The sequence below is a fragment of the Magnolia sinica genome, chromosome 5, assembly GCF_029962835.1.
Source record: "Magnolia sinica isolate HGM2019 chromosome 5, MsV1, whole genome shotgun sequence".
Lineage (NCBI taxonomy): Eukaryota > Viridiplantae > Streptophyta > Magnoliopsida > Magnoliales > Magnoliaceae > Magnolia > Magnolia sinica.
This window is the reverse complement of record NC_080577.1, coordinates 99047468-99075239: the sequence shown is the minus strand read 5'-3', so window position 1 is coordinate 99075239 and position 27772 is coordinate 99047468. Positions and strand designations below refer to the sequence as shown.

General features: G+C 38.3%; 1 protein-coding gene and 1 long non-coding RNA gene across 2 annotated transcripts in view; both read left to right on the top strand.

Annotated features, from left to right (window-relative positions):
* Positions 1-970: 970 nt before the first annotated feature.
* The window catches only part of LOC131246408 (BAG-associated GRAM protein 1), a 51554-nt gene continuing 24752 nt past the window's right edge, over positions 971-27772 (top strand). Inside the window, exons 1-8 of the mRNA XM_058246515.1 lie at positions 971-1325; positions 9821-9871; positions 10071-10168; positions 12078-12153; positions 17788-17913; positions 18010-18056; positions 24710-24830; positions 24911-25027. Of these exons, the coding sequence (XP_058102498.1) occupies positions 1047-1325; positions 9821-9871; positions 10071-10168; positions 12078-12153; positions 17788-17913; positions 18010-18056; positions 24710-24830; positions 24911-25027 (915 nt within the window). The 5' untranslated portion in view covers positions 971-1046. The remainder of the gene's footprint in view (positions 1326-9820; positions 9872-10070; positions 10169-12077; positions 12154-17787; positions 17914-18009; positions 18057-24709; positions 24831-24910; positions 25028-27772) is intronic.
* Positions 25038-27107, top strand: LOC131246409 (uncharacterized). The gene is made up of 2 exons (XR_009171364.1): positions 25038-26501; positions 26538-27107. It is a non-coding gene; the product is annotated as an uncharacterized LOC131246409 (long non-coding RNA).

The window sequence follows — 27772 nt, the reverse complement described above, 5'->3', positions numbered from 1 at the left end:
AAAAGTGGTAAGGGAAATTCCTACAGTTGAAACCCCAATGAGTCCACGGTGATGTTTAAATGCCATCCATACCATTTATAACATCATTTCTGCTGGAATGAACTGAAAACATATGAAAACATAAATATTAGCAAGATTCAAAAATTCTATGGCCCTTCAACTGTGGATGTTCAATTCTCACATTTTTGGCCCACTTAAAATTCGATCCGGTTCATTTTTAGCCTTATGCCTTAAAATAAACTCAAAAAACTAATAGATAGAATGGATTTCTCACAAACATTAGAGTGAGCCCTACCCGAGTTCTCAACTGAGGATCTTCCTGCGAAAGGCTTTAGGAGGAAATCTCCGTTCTGTCCCACCTGAGAATTAGATCTGCCTCATTATTTTGCTCATCACTTAAAATAAAATTTCAAATGGGATGGACAGCCCTGATAAAACACATAATCACGGTGGGCCCCACAGAGCACCAGGCAGGACCGTCCGTCTCTTGCTAGGTCCCGGTCGGGTATTACCCAAACCCGGCCCAAAAAAAAAAAAAAAGGTTTTTCAGTCATCGAGTGGGCCACAATGTGCCGAACAACGGACGGCCAAAACAACTTTCCCCAATCATCATTTGTTTCTCACAGCTGTGGCCCACCTGAACATCGAAACAATCTGATTTTTCGACAGGAAAATCTAACCTATCACACGTGCGCCGTTTGGCACGTGTGCTTGCCTTTAGACGGGCAGCATCCTCTCGTCCAAAGCCCAGTCACGTCATGACAGAGTCCACGCGAATGGCATCTTCGATATTAACAGAAATCCGAATGTCAATTTTGTCTTCCAAAAACATCCCTCTATGATCACTTTATTCCACGTCACACCAGCAGGAACTCTTAATATTCACGAACAAAAGGAGGGGCATTTCAGGAACTCAACCGTTATAAATTCCCATTCGCTTTTTCACGGTAATCTTGCTCTCGCTCTTGCTGTCGCTCCTCTCCCTCCAACGAACCGTCGTTTTGACTCTGAAATGCCCGTTCCCTCTCCTCGAATACACCTCTCTCATGGATCTTCTTCTCAAATTTCCATACCCTAGAAATCCCACGCCCCAAACCCTAGAATTCCTGTTCTCCGATCTCTTCCACTCACCAACTGTTGCGGGGATGGCCGAGATCGCCTTCGATTTCCTCGTCCCCTCATGGTGGGAGATCAAGATCACCGTTGCCGCGGCGGTGTTGGTTATCGCCATGTACTCGTTCCTCATGAAAGTCTCTTTTGATGGAACTGGAGTCGATCGGACAGGCGTGTGCGAGCTTATTTCGGAATCGGATGATGGAGATCAGGTCTGTTGCTTGGCTTCCTCATACACACTGAAACTGTGGTTTGAATTCGATCAGACCCGCTGCTCGGGTGCGATGATTTTCGTGTGAGAAATTCGATTCGGAAATTCAGTCATTTTTTCCATTTCGGTTCTTTCTTATTAATATTTGTTTTATTTTCTATATTTTGATGCTTATCTTGTCTTTTTTTTTTTTTTAATACTCAAGTTTAGTTATTGGTAGCACAACCGACACTTATATGTGTCTGTCACAAATGTGGCGTTCTGCATCCGAAATCTTAAAAAACATGAAATCTTGAGCCTGCTTTGGATGGCCCATAGCTCAGAAATCAGACTGACTGGTGATCCTAACCCTTGGAAGACTTTCACTGTTCAGTAAGCAGTGCGGCTAATCTTTCTTATCTGTCTTTCACTTTGCATTTGTAGGACACCGATCAGATAGTTATGATATTTCGATCAGTCCAAACTTTGATCTATGGGACCTCCAAGTAGGACCCAGTACCCACTAAATACTGATCTTGTCCACCTTTTGGATGTTTATGGTTTTTGAATGTCGGAAGCAGAAGTTGGTCCCTGTTTGATACATTAGTTTTTACCTCCTCCAATTGGGGTTCCTGTGGGTACCAGTGTTTGTGATATATTGGCTGATATTATCAACTTAAGGGATAAGAATGCATTTAAGAAGATTCGACTAATTGATTATTGCACACTAGCTACCTAAATAGGAGGCTTGGGCCTAGCCCCATGGATCTTGAGCCCAGTTCAACCTGCATCAGTCCTCCTTAGCATGAAAGAACTTGACTCTAGCGAGTTAATAGCCTGATATTGCTTATAGAGGTCAGGATTTGGGTCCTCGAAGTCTATATCTGCGATCCATGTAACATCAGACAGAGAGATCGTCCTTGCCAATGAGTGAGAAACTTCTGGTAACCACCTTGGTGCGTGGAGACAATCTGGTCATCGAGAACATCAATGATCGTATTTGTAGGTGACAAAATGGTCGGAAGTGTAATAACTTGTTCTTCGATACCATCATCAAGATGATGCTCACAATCGACGGAAAGATCTTCCACATTGAAAGTATAACCAATAGGCAAATCTTGCGGGAGATTCAAAACTTAAGCATTGACACTAATATTCTTTATGGTTTTGAATGGTCTTGCATTGTGAGGGTGGAGATTCTTCGACGATTCAGGGGTAACCTTTCAGGATGAATATCAACCAGAGCCATGTCGTTGTCCGCGAATTTTACAAAATGATGTTTTGCATCTGTATGTTGCTTATACCTTAAATCACTTGCGGGGATATTACATTGAACTTCGTCATGCACCTACTGCATATGGCAGATGAAGTCATCGGCTCCTACTCTTGGTCTCAACTCTATGTGTAGAGGAACCAAATCGACTATACCTGCTTCAAAAGGTGACATCCCTGTGGATTTGTTGACTGAGTTATTATAGGTAAATTCAACCATGAGTATTACTAAGTCCCATGTAGCTATATGATCGCAAAAGAGACACTGTAATGACTTGCCTAAGCTACGGTTGACCACTTATGTTTCACCATCGGTCTAAGGGTGGTAGGCACCAGAGAACTGAACCTTGGTCTTCATTACTATTTAACGAGTTTTTTAGAAATAAGTCAAACTTGGTATCACAATTTGACACAATTGTCTTTGGAGGTCCATGAAGACGAACAACCTCATGAAAAAATACTTGAGCATTCTTCAAGGCATCTGCTGTATTTGAACATGGTATGAAATGGGCCATCCTTGAAAATCAGTCAACTACCACAGATATTGAATCAACTTTCGAGCGGTCTTTGGCAAACTAAGGACAAAGTCCATGTTAAGATCTTCCCACGAAGCATGTAGAATCAGCAGTGGTTTATATAGCCCACTATTTTCTTTTGACCCTTAGCCATGGTGTGCCGTAAAGGCCATTACGTAAAGGTAACGGTGGCAATGTTACACGTTACGGGGTCCGTGATGGTCTATTATGGGACAGATACAAGTTTTTCATACTTTTTAATCAACATTACAAGGCAGATACAGGTTTTTCAGAGGTTTTTTTCAATAAATAAATAAGAGAGACCGTAACAGCCATTACGTGGCTGTAACAGCCATTATCCCTCGTATCGTAAAGGTAACGGTGGTGGCCGTTACGGCCACCATTACTGTTACGGAACACCTTGCCCTTAGCGAGTTGACAAACCCTACATAATTAATATATCTTCATGACATTCGATTTTAGTCGAAGCCAAAAGTATCTATCTCCAATTAGGAACCAAACCTTGGAAGAGCATGGATTTGATTTCATGAGATATAAACTCATCTTAATCAATAACATGTTTCCGCACCTGTTTTGTACCATTGCAAACATCACGCTTCTTTCCTTGTTCTTTTCTTTAAACTTCCACATGGTGAACAAATAGGAGTTAGGAAGGCTAGCCAATGTCGTTGATTGGGGGCGAGGGGGGTAGATGAAGGAGGTGACGTAGGTTATAATGGGTGAAAGCAAATCCGATGACCTTGCCATAGGAAAGTATACGTATTAACCTCACCATCGCTTTGTACCTTTCGATTAAAGACTGCAGGTCGACCGAGAAGAATGTGGGCAACATTCATCGGAATTATGTCACACCAAATGTCGTCTTCATAAATGTTGATTTTAAAGGATACCAAACACCATCGACTTACGGGGGTGACAGTGTTATCAACCCACATATTCTTATATGGTTTTGGATGGCTTTTAGTTGGTAATTTGAGCTTCTCAGTTACTTGTGAGATGATGTCCATTGCACTGCCGTCATTGATAATCATATTATATAATCTACCCTAGCATTTTACTCGTGTATGGAAAATTGTGGTCTGTCGTTAGTCTTCCTCTTCCTCCTTGGTGGTGGTGAGGAGGCACGTATGATAAGAGGGGGGCCTTTAACCTCATGTTTCACAACGGTTTCAATGGGGAGGTCTTCTGGTTGTGATGCAGGCTTTACATAGGGTTGTTCCATCTCGGTCATATACTCGTGGCCGCTCAGCTAGTAAGGGTCTTCATTATCACAGTAATGGAGGTCCTGGCTTGCGAACATTCATTGGAGAAGTGTTATATTTGTTCGCAACAGTCAACACTCCGCCGTTCTTGCCAAAGGGGAGGATTAGGACCTCACCCTTTAGTGCCATGTCCCTGCAGTGTTGGATGCCTTTGGTATGAATTCCGTGCTAGAGGTCGTTGTAAAGGTTGTGATTGCCTTACAAGTGGAGTCTGCATTTGTAGGCACAACTGAAAAGGGTATGGAGGTGGTTGGTATCCTTGTGGCAGAGTTTGATTAAGATGTGGATCTAGACCTTTTCTCACATAAGGTTCCTTGGCTAGAGAGCCAAAGTTTCAAAGAGTATATTGTCGCAGTTGCTGTTTAACTTGTCGAAACTTCCGCTGAATATTGTTAATTGACTTGAAATCATACATAACCATTTTACGCTAGATCTCTTGGTTGTACGATAGCGGTTAGTTGTATGCGATTTGTCTCTGCAAACTTACAACAGACAAAAAACCTATTGAACTTCTCAATGTAGTCATCCACTGATAAAGTTCCTTGATTGAATGTCAGGAGTTCCTGAAGGAGGGTCTCTATGTAGTCTGAAAGCAAATACTTACTTTCCAGCTTTTCTTTCATCTCAACCCACTTAGTGATAGTAAGGCAACCCATGATGATTTTATTTTTTTGAGCGATTAGAACAAAATTGCAAGAAATGCCCGAAGCCAAAATATACAAAAAGAAAATGAAAAGGACTATATAGCCTCCCAACAACCTTTGGTTTTTAGCCCAATTGACCGGAAAATGCATTACGGCCTTTGTGGCCACTACCCATTCTATGACATGAGATTTTGCCTTGATAAACACTTCTTGAACTTGACCTAAACAATTTTTGAAAGTTTTATTGTTCCTTTCCAACCATAAGAACCATAAACCCGCTAGCAGAGCAAGATGCCACACTTTTCGAGCCACATTCCCATGAATACCCTCATGCCACATATAAAAAAATTGACCAATGTTATTTGGAAAAACAAGATGCCACACTTTTCGAGCCACATTCCCATGAATACCCTCATGCCACATATAAAAAAATTGACCAATGTTATTTGGAAAAACACATAACTCCAAAAAGGCTGAAGAACTTCCGCCACACCTGTCTTGCAAAGTCGCAATGGATAAAAAGATGATCCACTGTTTCCTAATCTTGAAAGCACATCACACAAACATACGGAAGAATTATCTTTCTTTTCCTAAGATTATCCACTGTCAGAACCTTGCTACACCCTATTAGCCAAGCGAAAGCCGCCACCCTAGAAGGAGCACCATAATGAGAAACTTCCGTTGACGAACTAATCTCAATAATGAAATCACTTCCCTTCAGATACAAATAGAATGATCTAACTAAAAATCTTCCAGATCTATCTTTCAAATACAACATGGAATCCGGTTCAAATAGCATCGGCCTCACCTTGTCAAGGAGGGACAACAAACCAACTAACTCCTTGAGTTTGTCATCATGCAAATTCCTCCTACACAGCGGAGCCCAAATGCATACATCACCTTGAAACAAGAAGCAACTTGCCACTACAATCCCCTCTCCCAATGCCAACCTAGCTACCATCGGAAACACCTCTTGCAAATTTTGCTCCCCCACCCAAATGTCTTCCCAAAACTTGATCTTCAGGCCATTACCTAGAGAGAACCCAACCTCTTATCGGTAATGCTTTGCTACCAGATTCTTGTTGGGCCATTTAGTTTAATCTTGACAAAGGGCACTCTTTGGATATCATCCATGTCTTACCATGCAAAATAATCTTCAAGCGTTGTAATTTAATCAACAAAAGCATTTGCATTAAGACGACCCGTGAAGTCTAAAAATGGAACTTGTGCGTTCTTGGTGATCTTGTCTTTCTTGGGTGTCTCTGTCGGTGTGCCATGGGTAGAGGTGTACACAAGTTGAGCTTGGCATAACTTGACTCGGCTCGGCCACTAGCCGACCCTTGCTCGAACTCGGCTCGGCTCGGTCCTTGAGCCTGACTAGCCAGCTTAACTCGGTTCGGTCAGCAGCTCGGGCTAGTTCGAGCTGAGTTCAAGCCAAGATCGAGCCTTTGCGGCATTTTCTCAAACACATGGAGTGCACCTTCAATTTCTAATGGAATGTAAAGCAGCAACATCGGTTTACAGGTATTTCATCAAACACTTAATAGGCAACATAAAAATCAAGACACAAGGGTGTTTGTTTCATATCCATACCTTCCTTGCCCCCAGCCGACACTTCGTTGAGTCATTTCATCAAACATTTGCTGAGCAACATCAATATCAAAATAATTGAGCCACTGAACTGGTTCGATTCGAGTTCGATTTGAGTTGGGGTTCGATCCAAGTCGAGTCGAGCTCGGGCAAGCTCGAACTCGGCTCGAAATTTGTTCAAGCTAAAAAAATCATCTCGACTCGGCTCGAACTCAATTTCGAACCGAGTCGAATCGAGCTTTTTGGAGTCGAGTTGAGCGAGCTAACCGAGCTAACTCGGTTCGTGTACAGCTCTAGTCATGGGCTCTCTGTGTAAAGAGCTGTTGCAGAAGTCATAAACATACTTTCAAGGACCAATACCATTTTGATTCATCAAAGGTTTTGGCTGAAACTTTGGTTGCGGATTTGGGTTGCTATCAAGATCTCCGATTGAATCAGGTTGCTCTCCATATTGTTCTCCATGTTTTTGGTCAATAGTGGTTTTCAGGCTGGCAACCCTTGCAAATAGCTCAGTGATATCATTGTCTCGTTATTGATTGGTAAGCCTCCCTTGATAGATGTGACCATTACGGGTAGACATTGTATCAGGGGGTGACTCGACAAAGTAATGGACAAAATATAGGGCGGTTTCTAGTTTAGAATAGAAGATTGTTAATGGTCTAAGATTCTAAGTTTTAATGGGTTGGAACAAGGGTGAATGTAGACTGTTAATAGGTTGGATTTTGGGCTGTTAATGGGCTGGATTAAATTAGAATAGGGCTGGTTTCAGGGCCTTTAATGCGCTAGAATGGGGGTTGGATTCTGGGTTGTAATAGGGGCTGGATTTTGGTCTGGAATAGGGCTAATTTTTAGGGCTTTTAATGGGATGGAATAGGGGCTGGATTTTGGGCTTTTAATGGGTTGGATTTGGACTGGAACATGGCTGATTTTTTTTTGGGGCTTTTAATAGGCTGGAATATGGCTGTTTTTTGGGTTTTTAATGGGCTTGGAATGGGGCAATTATTTCCCCAAAGTTTTAATGGGCTAATTTTTGGGGGTAGATGGCTACCAACCAGGGTCTCCCCTTGTTAGTTGGACGTTTGGGCTTGAAAAATAAAAGAAAAAGTGTTTTTTTTTTTTTTTTTTTTTGGGGGGGGGGGGGGGGGAATGATGTAATAAAGAGAATAAAGAAAGATGGATAAATTTGTGATTAAAGAACCTGAAAACAGAATATCGAGATTGTTGTTGATCTAGGGGGGTACGAGGGATAGATGCAATGAAGAGAATAAAAGAAGAGATGCAGAAATTTATGATTAAAGAATCTGAAAACAGAATATAAAGATTGTCGTTGATCCAGGGGGTACGAGGAATAGATGCAATGGGGATAACAAAGGAAGAGGTGCAGAAATTTATGATTAAAGAATATGGAAACATAATATAAAGATTGTTGTTGATCAAGAATTTCAATCCAGCCATTGAAACCGGCTCTGATACCAAACTGGCATAGTTGGTTTATGGGAAGGTTCTGCTCAAATGTAGGCACTTTCAATCTTATCTTGAGAACCACAAATAAAGTAGAACGAGAACAATATAGAAATTTTATTCATGTCAAAGGTGCCTTGAGACTACTCATATAAGGCCCTTAAATAGACTTTTTAGACATACAAAGAAGGTATAGGTTGATAATGTCATTAATGACCAATGTCTTATTACAACAAATGGAAAAGTAATAGAGAGATGCCCAAGGCGTAAGAACACATTTAAGAGGATTTGATTAATTGATTATTGCATAACTAGCAGATTGATTTTACTGGCTAACTACTTAAAACTAGGAGGCTTGGGTTCCTTATTGATGGGCCAGCCATGGGGCCTGGCCCATGGATCTTAGGCCCAGTTCAGTCTGCATTATTTCCACTCGTATGTTTACTAAAATTGCATCCCGTCTAAGTATGTTGGAGTCCGACTAACTTTTGAGTTAAGACCTTTAGATTCTAAAGCATTCCTGCATAGTTCTAGCTTTGTGTTACCGCTTCCCTCATCTCGTGAATCAAAATTATGCCATCTGCAAGAAACATTCACTACAAGACCTCTTCTTGTAAATACCTTGTCAACCCGTCAATAACCCATGCAAAAAAGATATAGGTTCGATGCCGACCTCTGGTGGATAGATGCAATGAAGAGAACAAAAGAAAAGATGCAGAAATTTATGATTAACGAACCTGAAAACAGAATATCGAGATTATTGTTGACCCAGAGGGGACTTCAATCCAGCCGTTGAAACCCGCTCTGATACCAAACTGGCACAGTTGGTTGATGGGAAGGTTCCGCTCAAACGCAGGTACTTTCAATCCAAGCTTGAGAACCAAAAATAAAGTGGAAGGAGAACAATCTAGAAATTTTATTCATTTCAAAGGTGCCTTGAGACTACTCATATAAGGCCCTTACATAGGCTCTTTAGACGTACAAAGAAGGTAGGTTCATAATGTCATTGACAATCAATGACTTATTACAAAAATGGAAAAGTAATAGAGACACGCCCAAAAGGATAAGAATGCATTTAAGAAGATTTGATTGATTAACTACTGCATGGCTAGCTGATTGATTTTCTTATCTAACTACCTAAAAACAGGAGGCATGGGCCTCTGTATTGATGTCCCAATTGTGACGCCTGGGCTTGGGCTTAATGTGAAGGCCTGGCCTATGGATCTTGGGCCCAGTTTAGCCTGCATCATTTGCACTCCTATGTTTACTAAAATTGCATCCCATATAAGTATGTTATAGTCCGACTAACTTAAGAGTTAAGACCTTTAGATTCTAAAGCATTCTTGCATAGTTCTAGGTTTGCGTTACCCCTTCCCTCATCTCATTAATCAAAATTATGCCATATGCAAGAAACATACTCTACAGGACCTCTTCTTGTAAATGCCTTGTCAACTTGTCAATAACCCAGGCAAAAAGATACATGTTCAATGCTGACCTCTGTTTCTTGCAGTAATGGTGAACTCATTTGTCTCTGCACTGGTGGTCTTCAGTGACTCTTCACATTTGTGCACTCCCTTAGACACATCCCTCTCTCTCGGTCATTAAGTTGGCCAACTAATATTGTTTCTTCCATTTTCATGCTCAATGATGAGCCTGCAGCTAGCTGGGCTTTAGTCATAAACTTTTTTGTTATATCTCTCATGGAGTAATTATTCCATTTGTTTGACATGCAGTTCTGCACTTATTTTGTAGATGGGCCAGTTGAAAGGAGATTCACAAAGTACTTCAGCATATGTGATCAAGGTACTTGGATCTTGTGGATTATGCATAAGTATCTTGTATGAATCCAAACACTCTAGTGCCTTACCTATTTCTTCCACACTTAATATTATTTAGGATGGTTTGCTGGTACAAAAGTATTATAGTTCCTTGGCGGTCACTACTTTCTGCTGAAATGAGTTCCTTTTCTAACAAGGCAAGTGCCTTTCGTTCCTTATTTCAGTTGGAACTTTTGGCAGCCAAGAACCTGATTGGAGCAAACTTAAATGGAACGTCAGATCCTTATGCTATTATCACTTGTGGTTCCCAAAAACGGTTTAGGTGATTGCCCCTGCTTGTCCATTTTGTTTTATTGTTGCTTAATATCTTTTCACAGGTATTGCCATCTCTTGTCACTCTCACTTTACTCAACAACTGAAGCTTTTGTGTAGTGGTTGACATGTTGGTCTATTAGTTTATTTTAGTGAGTTATGGTTGCTGTCTTCTGCATAGTAAGATCAAATTAGTAAGTCACCTATTGTGTAGGATATTATACAGTAGTGTTCGTAGTGAGGAAGATTTGCCATCTTCCATGAAGGGAACTCTATCTTGGAGTTTGGATGTCTAGTTTATCTAGGTTTTGGACATATTAGTGAAAAATACGTTAAAAAATAAATGTGTGGAGCAAATACCAGATGGGAAAGGATTGAAGAAACCCTCATACACCAGATTGCAAACAATTAGGGAATGAATATCTAGATGTGGACATATCTGCCATGAAGAATGTGTACTCAGGATTGAAAAGAATTTGAGACTGAATGTCATCAGCTTGTTATAGTTGAATAGAGACCAAGTATACGACGGCTATGTCTTTTATGGAATTTGAGAAACTTCTTATTTTTGGCTTGAGGCAAACATTTTTTTTTTTTTCATGGGAAAAAAATGTATTTATAGGAAAGCTTGAAAATTGGTAGCTAGTTTTCTATTCTTAGAAACTTAACCTGGCATCTTTGAGTTTTAGATGAATGTGGTATCAAGTAGGACTTCAGCATTCTCAAGATCTATGATTCTTCTCCCCCATAAAATTATGGCTGGTGATAGAGTTGAACAGCTATATGTTTGAATACTCAAAAAGACTTGACTCAACTGTGCCGAGTCAACTCAAACTTGATCATATTTCTAGGACTATAGCATTCTCAAGATCTATGATTCTTCTCTCCCTAAAACTATGGCTGGTGATAGTTGAAAGGCGTATGTTTGAAAACTCAAAAAGACTTGACTCAACTTGGCTGAGGCAACTCAGCTTGATCAGATTTCATCAAGTCATTTGTGTGCATGCGCGCGCTTGTGCGCATGTGTCAGCCGCAATAGTCTTTTGCCTTAAATTCTCTTTTGCCTTTTTTCTCTTTCTCACTCTTCTCTCTCTGTGTGTGTATGTGTTAGTCATTCACATTAGCTTTTGCCCTAAACTCTTTTTTTTTTTCCTCTTCCACAATCTTCTCTCCCTTTCACACTTCTCCTTTCTCCCTTTCTACTGTAAGTTAGGTGGTAGCATGGTTCAAAATCTCGTTTCAGCTCGCTTGGAACTGAGTTCAAGTTGCATTGCTGAAGCTGACAAGACTTGTCTCAGATGGGGCCAGTAGGGAAATTGAGTCCAGAATCTTAAAAGAAAATATCTTAAGATCTGAAATAGAAAAAAAGTTAACACAAATTATAATGAAGATTTTTTAGACACGCCAAAATAGGTAAACATAGTACTAATTTCGTATACTAGAAGGTCCTGGATGCCAATATGGCAAACCTTGGTCGGTTGATTCTCAATACCATATTGAGTATGAATGGTAGCTCGAACCCACATGCACTGATGTGGTAAGTTTATGAGAATTCAAGAAAGAAACATATGTATCATTAATTTTTTAAAGATTTTGCATAGTTTGTCTTGTCTATTCTGGACATACTTTTAGTTTTCTTATCTTTTTCAGATTTATATGCACCCATTTTCCCATGCAACCAAGTATGATTTTTTTTTGATAGCTAATGCAACTATGCCTCCAAACATGAATCGCTAAACTCCCTTCAAAATACTTGATGCCTATTTCTTCTATTTGTCCACTTGGCATCTAATTTCTTGCAACTAATTCACTTTATATTTTAGTTATATCAAAAAAATAAATAAATTTGGCTACAGCCTATATGTGGCAAGTTTTCAGTATTAGCTTGCCTAAGATTTCATCTCTTCTTGTTTATGCAGTTCCATGGTTCCTGGTTCGAGAAACCCAATGTGGGGAGAGGAGTTCAATTTTTTTGTTGATGAGCTTCCTGTTCAGGTAGCTATAGGTGTATTTGCTTCTGACATAGCTGGGTGTTTACATGCAAAATCATATTGAAAATGAATTTTGTATTATTTTTTTATTTTGCATTGAAATGCTTCAATGGATTTTATTTCATTCCTTGTCTATTCATTAGTTTTGATTTTGTCTTCATCACATGGGTTGGTGTCATTTTTATTATTCTATAGATTGCATTTATGAATTTAACAACAATAGCAAACATAGACCTTTTATGACCATTACTACATTGATTTAGCCAGTCTTTTATGCGATATTTTTAGTATATCTTTCCTTATAAACGACATGAATATGAGGCTGTTTTTTATTTTTATTTTTATTTTTATTGTTATGCAATAAGTTTGTGAAGCCACCCAAAAAAAAAAAAGAGTAAAAAAGAATGCAGAAGGCTAAATAACCTACTTCAATTTGTGGTTAGTGAGGCTAAATAACTTTCTTGAAGTGCTAAAAAATGCTTACTACTTGGAAAAGAAAATCGAATAGCAACTGGGTGCATAAATTTCGAGTTGTAGAAACTTCCATGGTCAACATATTGTGATCACCATTATAGCATTGACGAGCTATTTGCGATTGACTTTACAATTTTATTTCACCAATTCTTTGTATCCAAGCCCTATCCTTGGTAAATGAACATGTCCCTTCTCACCACCTCGATTTGTATTCTTTTAGGTCTTCATCTCGTCATCTCTTTCAGTCCTTAAACCTAATCAGTGTTCCCCTCCTTACCAAAGCCGGCTTTTCCCTTTGATGTACATGACCGAATCATCTCAATCTGCTCTCTATGATTTTCTCTCATTAGGACTAATTCGAGGCTACTTCATAAGACTTTGTTCTTAATTATATCCCTTCTAGAATCTCATCATGTATTCATGTTGCCATCAAAGTGCTGAACACTACCCCATCTAGTGTAATCGATCAATTATCTGCATTATGATAAGTTCCCTTAAATTTTACAGGCATGTGACAATGACACGATACTCTAGTGGAACACCTCCAATCCATCTACTTGCTCTAATTTTGTTGGACGCATTCCCATTGATCTCTCCATCCTTTCGAATCGTAGATCCTAGGTAAAACCAGATAGTTTGAGGAATCTCCCGAACATGGATTTTAACTAGACCTACACATTTGAAATTATTTTTGTGAGCAACACAGAGAATTTTATTAAAGGAAAAAAAAAAAAAAAAAAAGAAGATAAAGAAGAACGATCTGCATCGAGGCAATGTATGAGTCCCCTTTGCAAAGATTAGCTTTATGTACTTCTTCGCAATAAGGTCAATAATAAACTTTTCCTCTCTTGGGACTGAATTAAAAAAATAAAAGTAAATTGTAGAAGACCTTCAATGCATTCTAATGTCATTTAGAGTGAAACCTAATGACTATGTGCATAATGCCTTCCATCATGCCCATGTGATTGTTGAAGAGTCTCCTTCTACAATAGGCATGCCTTGGAAGTGATTTAGAATAGCTTGATCCTGATTTTAATCGCCCAAGTTCAGCTCTATTAGAGTTTTCGCCACCCCACTAGACCTGAGATGCAAAGGACGATATCGTTTATCTTATCTCTAATGATCCCTTCAATACTCAATTCCCTAGAGTTGCCAAGCTATCATTAATATTGAGTTTCCCATTGTCCGGTGGTGGGGGAAGCCCATCTCGAAGTGTTTAATGGATCTTACTTATGCTCTTCAGGACACCCTCTCCATTTGTGAAGAAGCTCTGCCAACGACAAGGGAGTTTCGTAGAAGAGACCCAAATGGTACACTGGGAGGCTATATAGACCTCAATGTGGGTGATCAAGGAAGGTAGATATGATTCTTTACCCTTGAAAATTCTTGCATTTCTTTCTATATTCCCCATGGCTGGCCCCTCTTCCAACTGGACATTAAAAGTACATTTCTTTATGGTGATCTCATAGGGAGGGATGAAAGATCTATATGGAGTAATTAGTTGGATTCGTTGCTTAGGAGGAGTCAGACAAGGTGTGTAAACTGAGAAAAGTGATCTATGGGTTAAAGCAGTCTCCACGTACATGGTTTGATATATTCAGTAAAGTTGTGATGAACTATGGTGTTATTCAAAGTCATGCAGATCATTCTGTCTTTGTACAGAAAGGCGCTTTTGGTTTTATTGTGTTAATGGTATATGTTGATGATGATATTATTGTTAAAGGAAATGATGATAGGGGGATTGAGGAGTTGAAGAAATCTTCAGAGGCATTTTCTCATAAAAGATTTGGGTCATCTTTGATACTTCTTGGGTATGGAGGTTGGTAGGTCGAAGGAAGGAATTAATTTATCCCAATGGAAATGCGTTTTCGATGCTCATAGAGACAAGTTTTATTGGTACTAAGCTAGTTGATACACCAGTGGATCCAAGTTACAAACTTTTAGTGATCAAGGAGATATATTTGAAAACCCAAGGAGGTATAAAAGATTGGCTAGGAAGCTCATCCATTTAACTATTACTTAACCAAACATATGTTATACTGTGATTGTGGTGAGCTAGTTTATGAACTCTCCATGAGTACCACCAATGGATGTGGTCGTTTAAAATCTGCGGTATCTAAAAGGAGCACCGAGCCAGGGAGTTTTGTACAGACGAAAAATCATCTTCATGTCATCAAGTATTTTGATGCGGACTGAGCAGGCTCTTTGATAGATAGGTGGTCTACTACCCGGTACTATAAGTTTGTGGGAGAAAATCTAGTCACATGGAAGAGTAAGAAACAGGGCGTTGTGGCCTAATCAAGTGCTTAAACAAAATATAGAGCAATGGCTTACACTACCTATAAGCTAATGTGGATCAAGAAACTATTGTACGAAATGGGGTTTGTCATTAATCTACTTATGCGGTTGTTTTGTGATAATTATATGACATCTTACATTGCAAACAATCCAGTCTATCATGAAAGAACTAAATATGTCACTTTATACATGAGGTCTCCATTGGTGAAATCTCTACCCCATGTCCGGTCTCCGGATCAACTTGCTGATCTATTCAACAAGGCTCTACCTCACAGTCAATCTATATGTATATATTCGAAGATTGACATCGACAACATCTATGCTCTAGCTTGAGGGGGAGTGTTAATGCATGAGAAATATGGGTTGTACAACTGTACAGCCCACCTTGCACCTTCTCTTGTCTATTCTTTAGTTAAAATTGTGGATTAAGAGTTAGGATCTTTGGTTAGGACTTGCGAGAAATATTTGCTTTTCTTAATTGAGGTATATTTTAGTTTTTCACTTGCTCATTATTAATATACCAAGGAGGAGAGGGGATGTCCAGCCCTAGTTTACAATTCTATAGTATTCAAGAGTCAAGACATCTTCCTTGAACTCTCCTTTTATATGAGAGAGCTCATATAGAGAAACATATCACCAAGAGGAATCTCTGAGTCATCATTCTTAGCTAAAGCCTCACGTTATGACTATTCCTACTGAAGTTGCATTCCAAATTCTCTTTTCTGTTTTGTGGGCTTTTAAATCTTTAGTCTTCCTCCAAAACTCTAATTTAGCATTTTTGCCCTCTAGTTCCAGCACCACATCATCATCAAATGACATGCATGAGAACTTATCATGGATGATAGCTGTTAATTCATCCATTACAAATGCAAAGAGATGATGCGGACCTTTGAGGAGGACCTGCTGCCATCAGGAACTCATTTGCTTTTTACTGGTAGGAACTCATTTATCTCACCATAAGGCTGTCTCACTCTTGTAACATTACCCACATACATGCTTTAATGATGTCAATACATTTCCTTCGGACCAAGTCTTCCTTGTAACCCACTGCATAACTTCCTTAGGTACCCCATCGTATACTGTCTACAAGTCAATAGAAACCATGTGTAGATACTTCCTCCTTTCCTTTTGAACAGTAACAATAACCTTATTTTCTTCTCCTTTTGAATGAAAATTATTTCATTAGAAACAACAGAAGGAAACAAACAGACATGGACCCCAACTTGAACGGATCGATGATAACAAATCGTCAAATCTATACAAGGAATCCCCCACCCCACAAATTTCCTCGATTCATCCAGATAACACCCAGTGAAGGCCTTTGAACCCGCTGCCCAATGAAGAACTCTAATCCTAGCCTTCTTGAATAAATCAGTTTGTGATTCTGATTTGTCCCATTTTTTTTCAGCTGGCTCTGCACCCCTTTTATATGATCAACCTGTAGAATAATTCCACATAATTGATAATTGTGCCCAAAATAAGAGGATAAAGCCACATAGGATAAAAATAATGGTGCTACAATTGCTAGAGAACATGCTAATGAGGAACAATTAATACCAAAACCTTACGATGACTGCAATCAATCATTCATGTTTATAGTTTGTACAAATGGCTACAGATTAGAGCCTTGTACATAAATCATCAGTGATGCTGGAAAGCCAAGTTATAAACTCTATTGGTTACTTAATTGATGCCAAAACTAATAAAGAATTCTATTGGCTCATAGAGAACATTTCATTAAACTCTCTCTCTAAAGAGAGAACCAACTAAAGAGGTCAAATCCCAACAAACAAAGAATATTCAACTAAGAACCAAAGAACATCTAAACCAACTATACCTCTCAAAATACCTTGTGTACGGCCCTCTTTACACAACATATGGCTCTGTGTGGTTGCGTGCGTGCGTGCGTGTGTGTGAAGTTGTGAACCATGATTTGTTTATTTGGCCATGCGATTTATCCTACGGGCCCCACTTGGCAATCAGACAATAGATTTGGTCCACACCTGCCATCAGCGAGTGACCAAAATGAACTGATGCACCAATTTGGTAGAGGAAGCCTTGAAGAATCAAAGATGATAACTTGTTTCTCTGGCTCACAGACCAGAAGTTATTCATGGCTTCCTTTGATGTCTTTTATTTCATTGTTTCTAATCTCAAGGTGTGGATTTTTTTTAGAAGGTAAGGCTTAGATGGGTGTGTGTATATGAAGTCACAAAATATTGTAGTATCAAAAATAATAAATGTCCTCTACACCATAAACAGATGAATATGATTAGCAGGCTTGGAATAAATTATTTTCTAGGTAATTGTCTTGTTACGTAAAATAAGTCAAGATAACTTGCTCAACTTGACAGTTTGAAAAGACCTCGACTGGTTACTTCCTCAATCCAGTGAGGGATTTAATCAAGCTTTCTTTTAACCATGGGAGTCCTTTTAAGCCCTTGTGGAGTATGTGGATTGATCATTAATTTGGACTTTATAGGCATCTAATTTGGCCTTTCCAGACAATCCGCCTTTCTATCTATAGAGAATGGTAGTTGCATCCTACAAAGAGGCCTAGCATGATTCATTTTTGAAGTTCATATGACGAGTGCATGCATAATTAGTAATTTAAACCCTATACTGTGTAATTATTTATCTGGTTCAAAGTTCGGGCCTTGGAGGCACTGATTTGACAGCATACCTTGGGGTGCAGCTCGGTAAAATGTGGGTTTCAAGCTTGCAGCTCAATGGTAGACATGATGTGTTTCAACATTGAGGTCTTGGGTTCGAGCCCATCTTACTTATAAAAAAGTGTGTTTAAATTCTTGTAATGCTTGTCATGCAGTTCAGATCAATTTGATCTGTTTTCTAATCCTATTTGTAGATTAAGGTTACAATATATGACTGGGATATAGTATGGAAAAGCGCAGTTCTTGGATCTGTGACTGTTCCAGTTGAAGGTGAAGATCAAGCTGGAGCAGTCTGGTACATGCTGGATACATCAGGGCAGGTACATCTACTGAAGCAGTTCTATTATATGCTTGGAGTTCTTCTCTAAGATTTTCTCATAGTGAACATGTATTTTTTTTTTTTTTTTGTTTCTCAGGTTTGTCTTCATATTAAATCAATTAAACTCCCTGTGAGTTCCTCTAGGTAATTGCTTGTTTAACCCAAAATGCCCATGCAACTTAAGTTGAACGAAAGTAATTCAGTTAATTTGTGTCCAGACATTGCGGCTGAGAATGCCAATTTCATCATTAAGAACTATGTCATTTCCCTTACATGCACAGCCACAAGTTAATGTATATATCCATAACATAGTTTTAAAACTTGTCTAATTGACTCAAAACTCAACTGAGTTTATTCGATTGGATTTCAAGTTGGCTTGATGAGAAACTTGAGTAGATCACTTTTTTTCGTGTCTCGTCAAGTCTTATTGAGTTAACTGGAGTTGATTTTTTTTTTCTTTGTTTTCTAATTTCTTTTCATATTTTTATTAATTAATGCATTTATATTTTAAAATTACCTAACTATCGAGTTTTTATTTTTAGAGCTCGAATTTAGGGCCTTATCTTTAAGTCAATTTGACCAGATGGCATTCAAGTTGAGTTGAGTTTTTGGGTTTTTGAATCATGGTTTATATATGGAACTCAGTGCACTGTTGGGAATGTGAATTTACTTGTAAGAGAGGCACATTGAAAAGTACTCCTATGGAGCATCATATTATAAAAGAGAGTGCACATTCCTTGTATACCATATTGTACTTTTTTTTTCCCTTGTAGATAAGAATCATCCATATTTGGAATATGTATAGTTGTGCTGCAGACATTTTGAAGTTGTAATGTAAGCAATGTAATCTATATATGGGGCGGTCTCTCACAATGGGATGACACATGCCCAGATCTTTCTCTCTTCTCTCTTGCTATCCTTCCGTATTCTGTAGAGAGTTGTAAAATTGGGTCTAAATGTTTCCGTCCAAATTCCCTACCCATCCAAAACTCTTATTAACCAAAATTGAAAGCTAAAACTCCAACCAGCTTAGGACCAATTAATGAGTGGCATGTGGCCACGAAAAGTGAAAAAGAGAGATGTCAAAGTGGACGTTACTTTGTCACCCTTGAACCTATGCATGCCAACACTTCTTTTTAATTTCTTCCCAATTTTATCCTATATACGAGAACAAGAATTCGTTTTCGGTGTATCTTTCAAAAAATTTTAAAAAAAATTCATTTTCGGGGGATTGCTAAGCATCCCCATGCCACTCCATGTGTTGGTCTAGCATATCCCAGCTGTCCATCAGATGGGTCCAAGGTATTCCATAATGGTAACAGTGGCCATTACGGCCACCACCTTTGCCTTTACGATACAAGCCGTAATGGCCGTTACGGTGCCCATAACAGCCGTTATGGTCTCCTTTTTTATTGAAAAAAACCCTGAAAAACTTGTATATGCCTTGTAATGGACCATTACGGGTCATTTTTTTTTTTCATAAACAGCCATTATGACCCCGTAACATGTAACGGTTGCCACCGTTATGTTTACATGACAGTTGCCACTGTTACCTTTACGTAACGGGTGCCACCATTACCTTTACGTAACGGCTTTTAAGGCCCTGTAATGGCCGTTACGGCATAACGTGGATGGGTCTGACCATTTAGATGATCTAGACCCAACATCAGCTTGATCCATTCTTCAGGTGTGTTATAAACTTATAATAATGTTTGAAAAACATTCCCAATTTTTCAGCCATCCATTTGTGCTGTAACTATTGGTTGACTTGGGAAGTGGACTCGTCTAATTATTGCTCCAAATTGGAGTGCAAAATGAGCCAGGTCAACCTAATGGGCCATTGGACCCGATCTGCAAACTAGTGGGTCTTGGTCCAAATTTTAGACCTATGGGGTGGGTTTTGGTCCAAAATTTTGACCCGAATTACTAAATGGGTCGGGTCCAGGTCCTCTCAATATCAACTTGACCCCACCCAAATCCGACTAAGTTTTAAATGGGTCCAATTTGAGTATACTAAAATGGACCCAACCCAAACCTGACCTAGACCTAGACCTAGACTTGACCTAGACTAAAGAAAAATAGTTCAACTATGTACGCGGGTTTTTTGTTTTCCTTTCAGCTAGACTATAGCAATAGTTCACCACCTTTCCTAAAAACACAGTTACCCATCCACTACTTGTGTGACAATCTTGGGCCATGCACGATGGAGAATATCATAAACATCACATTTATTGAACTACCCTGACCATCTAATAATTTGCATGGTCCAAGATGGGCCATGCAAAATGGAGAATATGCCAAAAATCACACTAATTGAACTCCCCTGACTGTTTGATTTTATTTACTGAATTTGTACCATTGACCATTTTATCTTTTATCATTAAAATGGATTGTCATCACTAATTGGATGGTATGAAACATTTATTTATGTGAAAACTCAAAATTGTAATTTCTATACCTATCGCAGACTTGACTCACTAAACTAATGGGTTGGCCATTTTTTACTTTGATCCGATCTAGATCTGACTCGAATTTTAATGGGTTGTCTGGCCCAAAATTTCGAGCCAATCTTAATTGGGTTAGGTTGCCCCCCCGCGGTCCCGACCTGATCCGGTGCATTTGCACCCATAGTGCCAAGGTGTACTTGCGATGGGCCCCACCCAATGGATGATTTGGATAATTTATTTGTTAGCCATGACAACACATGGGGTGTTGTGTAGATAGGTTTTCTTGTACCATGTATGATCTCCGTGAAGCACCTAGTGTGATAATATCATAATTGATCATCTATAGGTAACAGAAACCCAACTTGATGGTGCAGAACCTTCTTTTCTGCTAACATGCCACTTGCATGAGATATTTGTACCATGAAAGTCCACCATGACAATCACTCGTCTAAAATTAGAGTGATCTAGTCACCCAATTGGTGAACCTTGTATGTTGATTTAAACCATTGGTTGTCCATTCATCTCAACATTGTGGCCCATCTGTTGAGTGAATCTACCTGATTTTTGTGCAAGGCGATCTTCATGGTAGGGCCTATGATTTTCCTGGTATGAATGTTCTACACAAGGGGCACATTGGCCGAAAAGATGGTATGGCACCACTGTGTCACCGCTTGTAGGTAGGGCCTATGATTTTCTTGGTACGAATGTTCTACACAAGGGGCACGTTGGCCGGAAAGATGGTATGGCACCACTGTGTCACCACCTGTAGGTGGTCTCTTCTCCATAATACGAGAAAACTCTAGATTCCTATGATAGTAAACTACCATTTTAAAATGGTGGGGGCCTCATCCATCATACGAATGGCATAGTTGTAAGGTAGCCTCAACTGTCTAAATTATGAAGTCATACGCATGGCATAATTGTAAGGTAGTCTCAACTGTCCAAATTATGAATTCAATGGTGGCTGGAGCATAATCCCAAATCACATTGAGGTGTGGTAGTAGCCATCCAACTTTAATCATTGAATTTGGAAATTTTGGATAGCTCACTATTTTACTTTTAACCATCCATTATAGCCACCTATTGAATGGTTGTGATCCATGACTGAGTCATCCATATCAGATCCAATGTTGTCAAAATCGTTATCATATCGCAAATCGTAGTAGGGGTTGAATCGTATCGAATCACAAAATGTATCATAAGATTTTTTTTTTTATAATTTTCTTTAAAAATTGGAAAAAAAATGAAAAATATAAATAAATCAGATTTTTTTAGAAACACGTCTTCCTTTTGCCATCATTGTGCACCAAGTAATACCATATCATGATAGTTTTAAAGGGTTTTTATTCCTTTATTTTTTTGTCTTCCAAGAAATTTCCTTTAAAAAATACAAAGGTCATTTAATGATTTATGTTCTTGTTAATCATGGTGGAAAAGAGGCCTTTGATACTTTGTAGACCGACTAAAAAAGATTTTTTTAATTTCTAAATGTCATTCCAAAATACATAAAAGTGAGAATGATCATTACCATCCATAAAAACGTTACAGGTAAGTCATACATCTATTTGGTGTTTCAACTAGTTGAAGAAGTAAGAAATCACAAAAAAGGCTACATGATTTAATGTTGAAGAGAATATTTATTATTTGATCACTTACAAAGAACAAATAAAATAATTTACATTTTCTAAACGATTCTTAAAGCTCCCACCAATTTAAAAACATAAAATGAAACCAAGTGAAGCTTAAAATAGAAGAGAACAAGTATGATTTGAATCGTAAATCATAGGATTCAAATCATAGAATTGTAGTATTCATATAAAAAGGGATTCAAGATTGGGATTCAAATCATTTTCTTAAGATTCGACTAAACTCATATATCGTAAATTGTAGGATTTTGACAACATGTTCATATCATATCCATATTGGCCTTTTACAATATGTGATGCATGGTCGTATTGGCCTCGGGGAAAAAAAGGGGCCATGTTGGCTTGTATTGGCCGATACAGGGTGTATCAACATCGATACATGTTTGATGTGGGCCGACATGTGCTGATATTGCCATGAAGGCACAAATTTGAAAATTTCTTTTTCAAAATATTCTCAAATTTCCTCTTCTTTTTCATTTCAACCATAGCAAAAGCTTAGAAAGTCATTTTGGACTAGATCCAAACCTATTTTGGGGATCAAAATAAAAGACTTCAGCAGGATTAAAAGAATTGAAGTGGAATGGACCATTATGGGAAAAAAATAGAAAAAAAGAGTTCATCTTCCTTTTGTTGTATTTCAGTATAATAGGCCGTAATATACCAAATCATACTTGATTTGTGTTCAATTAGGGATTGGTTGAGTTTAAACAGGTCAACCTGATAGACAACATTCTTACTGAGAATGGTCCGACATAGATTTGAATACATGTTCAAAACATCGAAAAGATGATAGATCTTTTAATATCTCACTTTGCCTTTTCTTTTTCTTTTTTCCTTTGATATTTTCCGTAATCTTTTGCCTAAAAAAAATTCAACCAATACAAGGCCAATACCGATATGCGAAGCCTGTACCGTATCATTTTTCCAAAACCATGCTTCGGATTGCTCAATAAGATTGATTGTCAGGTTATGGACTATCCACAATATGCCCCACAATTTGAATGGTCTGAATACCTGTACGATATGTGAGGAAGACGAGTTCCCACCAAAATGGTTGTCACATACCATGGGAGTCTTGTCCTACAAGAAAGAAGTTCATTTCACCAATGTTGCAACTTAGGGTTAACATTGGAATAGAGAAAACATCTCCTTGAATCATAAATTTTCCAAAACCACCTGTCTTCTTTTATTTGTTTATTTAAAAGGTTACAAGCAAATGGGTGCCTTGTTGCAGGTCCCAATGAGGAAGGGTACATGGGTGATATGTTTATGTTAACTGCCTTTTTTGAAGTCAACCAAAACTGTAGGGCTAAAACCATGGTTTCCTCAATCATGTAGCATACAGGCAAATGTTTATGATGAAATAAATCACTCATCCTGTGGCCCCACCATGGATTGGCCACTACCAAAAATTCCCTTTACCATCTGATGATAGAAACTTAAATGTCCAATTAGTGAATTTTTCCTGATGAATGTGAAACATCACATGGGTGAATATGTTTAGTCCAAGTGCTGCTTTTTGAAGTTGACCAAAATTTTAGGGATAAACAGTGGTTTCCACAATCATTTAGCATAGTTGCAAATGCCTATAATGAATCACTCATCCTGTGGCCCCACCATGGATTGGCCACTGACAAAATTCCCTTAACCGTCTGATGATACAATCCTAAATGTCTAATTCATTAACTTCTCCTGTTGAATTACAAAATTTATCTTAGTGTCCATTTACGTAACAGTGACTGTAAAACTAGGATTGTCCAATCTGTGTGATTTTTGGTTGTGGCTTATTCATGGTTGGACACACTAAAGGAATGGTTTGAATCTTGTCGATGCCTTCCATGTGGAGGCTATGCAATAGGAGGATAGTAACCATGCTTGTAGGGGTACAGTAATTGACCCCACAGATATTCATTTTGGGTTGAAGAAGTAAATGGAGGGAGGGAAGGAATTACCTGAAGGAAGAAATAAGTCGAAGTTGAAGTAAGCTGGAGAGTCATTGTAGGGCAGGGAGGGACGGAATAACCCCGAGGAATAAATAAGTTGAAGTAAATGGAGGTGAGACTTCAAATAACCAGAGGAGCGATCATTCAAATGCTCTTCTCATTTATATTCACCCTTAAAAGTTTGCACATGTACCTTATAAAATTCTCATAAAGTTGAAATAAATGGAGGTGAGACGTAACCAGAGGAATGATCATTGAAATGCTCTCCTCATTTATATTCACCCTAAAAGTTTGCACATGTACCTTATACAATTCTCATAATGGTGAAACTTAGAAGGAATGAATAGTCAGAAGTTCTCCTCATTTATATTCACCCTATTTCATATCCATTTATTCACATGATTGGGTGTTGTGGGTGGGAAGCAGTTTCATTTGCGCATGTGCACAGATTTTGATTGTTCATTGGCGACGGGTTAAATTTTTGTCTTGATAGCAGTGCATGTTGATTTATTTTGTGTGTCAAATATGCATCTTTCAATAAATAAATTATCAAATTGTTATCATATTGAGGTAAGTAGAGAAAATCAGGTCTTACCATAGTGGTGATGACCTCAGGTATTTGAGTTTGGGACTCGACTTTGTGTTATGATCTAGGAAAATCTGAATTTTCTCTTACAATTTCTAACTGAACCTTCAGCATTTTTTATGTTTATCATGATTGCTGCCCTTTGTTTGTAGTTGATACTGAGATTTCTTTTTAGGGCGAATGGTTTTGCTGGAGCCAATGCTCGGAGAAGGATTTCTTCAGATAAAGAAGGTCCCACAGTAGTTCATCAAAAACCAGGGCCTTTACAAACCATTTTTAATCTTCCACCAGATGAGGCAAGTGTCATGAAACTGTTGAAAGAGAGACGTTTTGGTGATCCAACCAGTGGTCTGATGCATGGAAATTCTTATTTCAGGTTGTTGTCCATAGTTATTCATGTGCACTTGAGAGATCATTCTTGTATCATGGTCGCATGTATGTCTCCGCATGGCATATTTGCTTCCATTCTAATGTGTTTTCTAAGCAAATGAAGGTTAGCCATCCTGCCCATTCATAGATGCCTATTTCTTGTTTTTGTTCAGCTATGTTTCTTTTGTACTCGCATGCTGGAAGAAAGTTTCTTTTGTTGATCGGTTAGATGGGTTTGGCTGACTTGAACCATATAAGGATGCGTTTAAGAACTTATAAATTCTTTTCAGCTCGATCTTTTATGCATTGGAAACTGTGAATTTGGAATTGTGAAACAAAAGATGCTATATGTATTTCGTTTATATTTTGTTAGGCAGCATATGCTATCTAGTTCTAGATTCCTCATTTGCATCTCATTTATTTGAACCAAGAAAAATCACCCCATCTATTTCACGACCCTATATAAGAACCCAGCTATTTGGATCAAAATATGATATATGATCAAACATGACTTCCTTTTGTAAGGTATTCCATTAAATAATAATAATAACAACACGTACATCCTCGTTCATTCCTCTGAAGTATTGGTAGTGTCTGTTGAAGAAATGATGCCCTTTCAGGAAAGTGGCTTTGGGGAATTTGGGTACATACAGGATGCTCTTTTGGGGAAGGTAATTGTGGCTAAGTATGGGGACATAAAGGGTAGAGGAGAGATCATCATTATTCTGGATCATTGGCGCTGAAGATTTGCTTGTCATGTCTTTTTTTATTTTTTTATTTTTTATTTTTTTATAATTTTAAAGAAGAAGATTTTCTTGCAAATGCAGTATGGAATGCAGTTTTCGGAACACATTTGAAAGATGACGAAATACCTCTCCTTGTAGAGATTCTTCATTTCCTCTATGGCATCTACATCCTGTGGGAGGGTTTGTATATGGGAGTGTGGATGGATGATAATTTGTTAATTGGTAGCAACCGACATAATACTTGCATGTGGCCATTTACAAGGTTGGATGATCCTACATTTGGAGCTTTTTATTAACCTCTTTGGTATTGGCTCAGTCTTTCCATACGAGGGAATTGAAATTTTCTCATTGTAGAATTAAAGTTCTGACCACATCAGAAATGACTTTGGAGATGCATTCCATATGCTTATATTTTGGGGTATTGGAGTGAAGGAACAATGTAATCTTATGAGATGTGAAGAATTTGCTTTCCAGAGTGTGGAGAAAATTAAGGTGACTCTTGTCTATTTGGTTCTTTATAAAAAGGAAATTTGGGAAATAGTTTCACTGACATTGATGAAGATGTTTCCAAAGTGTCATGTTTTGTTCCTTCAAAATGATATTTTTCATTATTTTAGCTCAATTATTCAAAAGGATGGGAGATTGCCAAGGATGTTTCCAATAGAATTGGAGTATAGTGGATGAAATGCCTATGGAGTGTTGTGGGATCTTCACATGTGTATGAAATTTGAGAAAAATGTTTATAAGAGGAGCAACCATTCTATATGTGGCTGCTTTTTTTTTTTTTCCCAGTTCGAAGGCATAATCAAATGAGTTGAGATGGAGTGCATATCTGAGAATATTGGGATGGATGTCTGGAACAACAGGAAGGGCAGAATTGATAATGAGGCCATCTGAAGCAACCTAGAAGTCCCAATAAGTGAAAATGATGGTGGACATGTTGAGATGGTATGGTCATGTGCATCAAATTCCAAAGAAGGCTCTAAAGAAGGGAAACAAGTAACCCCCTCCTCCTTGCTTCTTCTCTCATGGGCTTAGATTATCAAATTCAAATGTGGATATTCTTGCAAAGCAAGGAGTTGAGCGCAGAGAGTTGGCCATGGTTGACCTTAGGCAAGTTTCATGATGTCCAATCAGTTTGGAATGGTATTTTGTATTTTTTAAAGCCATTTGATCTGTTGTTGTTTGGGCTTCATCTTTTGTTGTTGTTTGAGTCGTAGTGCTAATAGTATTCTTCCATTAAAAAAGAAAAAACAGAAGGGGAACATTGAGTAGGTTCAGAGCAAGGTATTCCATAACGGTAATGGTGGTTGTAACGGCCACCGTTGTTACTGTCAGCGTTTTAAATATCGATGATATCGGACAATATATCCCACGATATATCTTATATCTCACTTGTACGATACGAAACACACAAGTAGTGGGATATATCCCACACGTTCGATCCGGTGAGCATTTTTTAAAAAAAATTTCGATCCTTCCCCCCCCCCAGATCATGTTTAATCAATGTCAAATTGTTACAAATCCATGATTGTTCATGTTTTGTATGGCATGAAAAATCATGGTTTGGTAACTTCGATTTCGAGATTTGGAGGACCGAGTTGTGAAAAATTGAAAAAAAATCAAAATCAAACATGTATGTAACCTAATCTAGTGATTCTTCTTTTGCTTTTGAATTTATTGCTTGTGTTTCCACACATCTTCTTACATTTATAAATTATATGAGTAGACTTTGAATATACTTGCATCAATCCAGTTAGACAACGCATAGATTAGGACTCCATACAAAGAAAACATATTATTTTGCACTTGTTTTTTGTAATATTTTGATTTATAAGTGTGTTTTGACATCTTTTTTAACAATCACTGAAATTTCGTTGACAAATTTGACCAATTTCCAATGTTTCCCCATGTTTCCAACAACAACGATACATTTCACGATACAACCGATCCCATGCGATAACCGGTACATATCTGTATCCTAAGGTTACAATACGTAACGCGACACCGATATTTTGAACGTTGGTTACTGTTACGATACGGGCCGTAATGGCCCTGTTACGACCATTACGACTTTAAAAAAAAAAAAGAAAAAGAAAAGAAAAGCCTATTGCAGCCCTGTA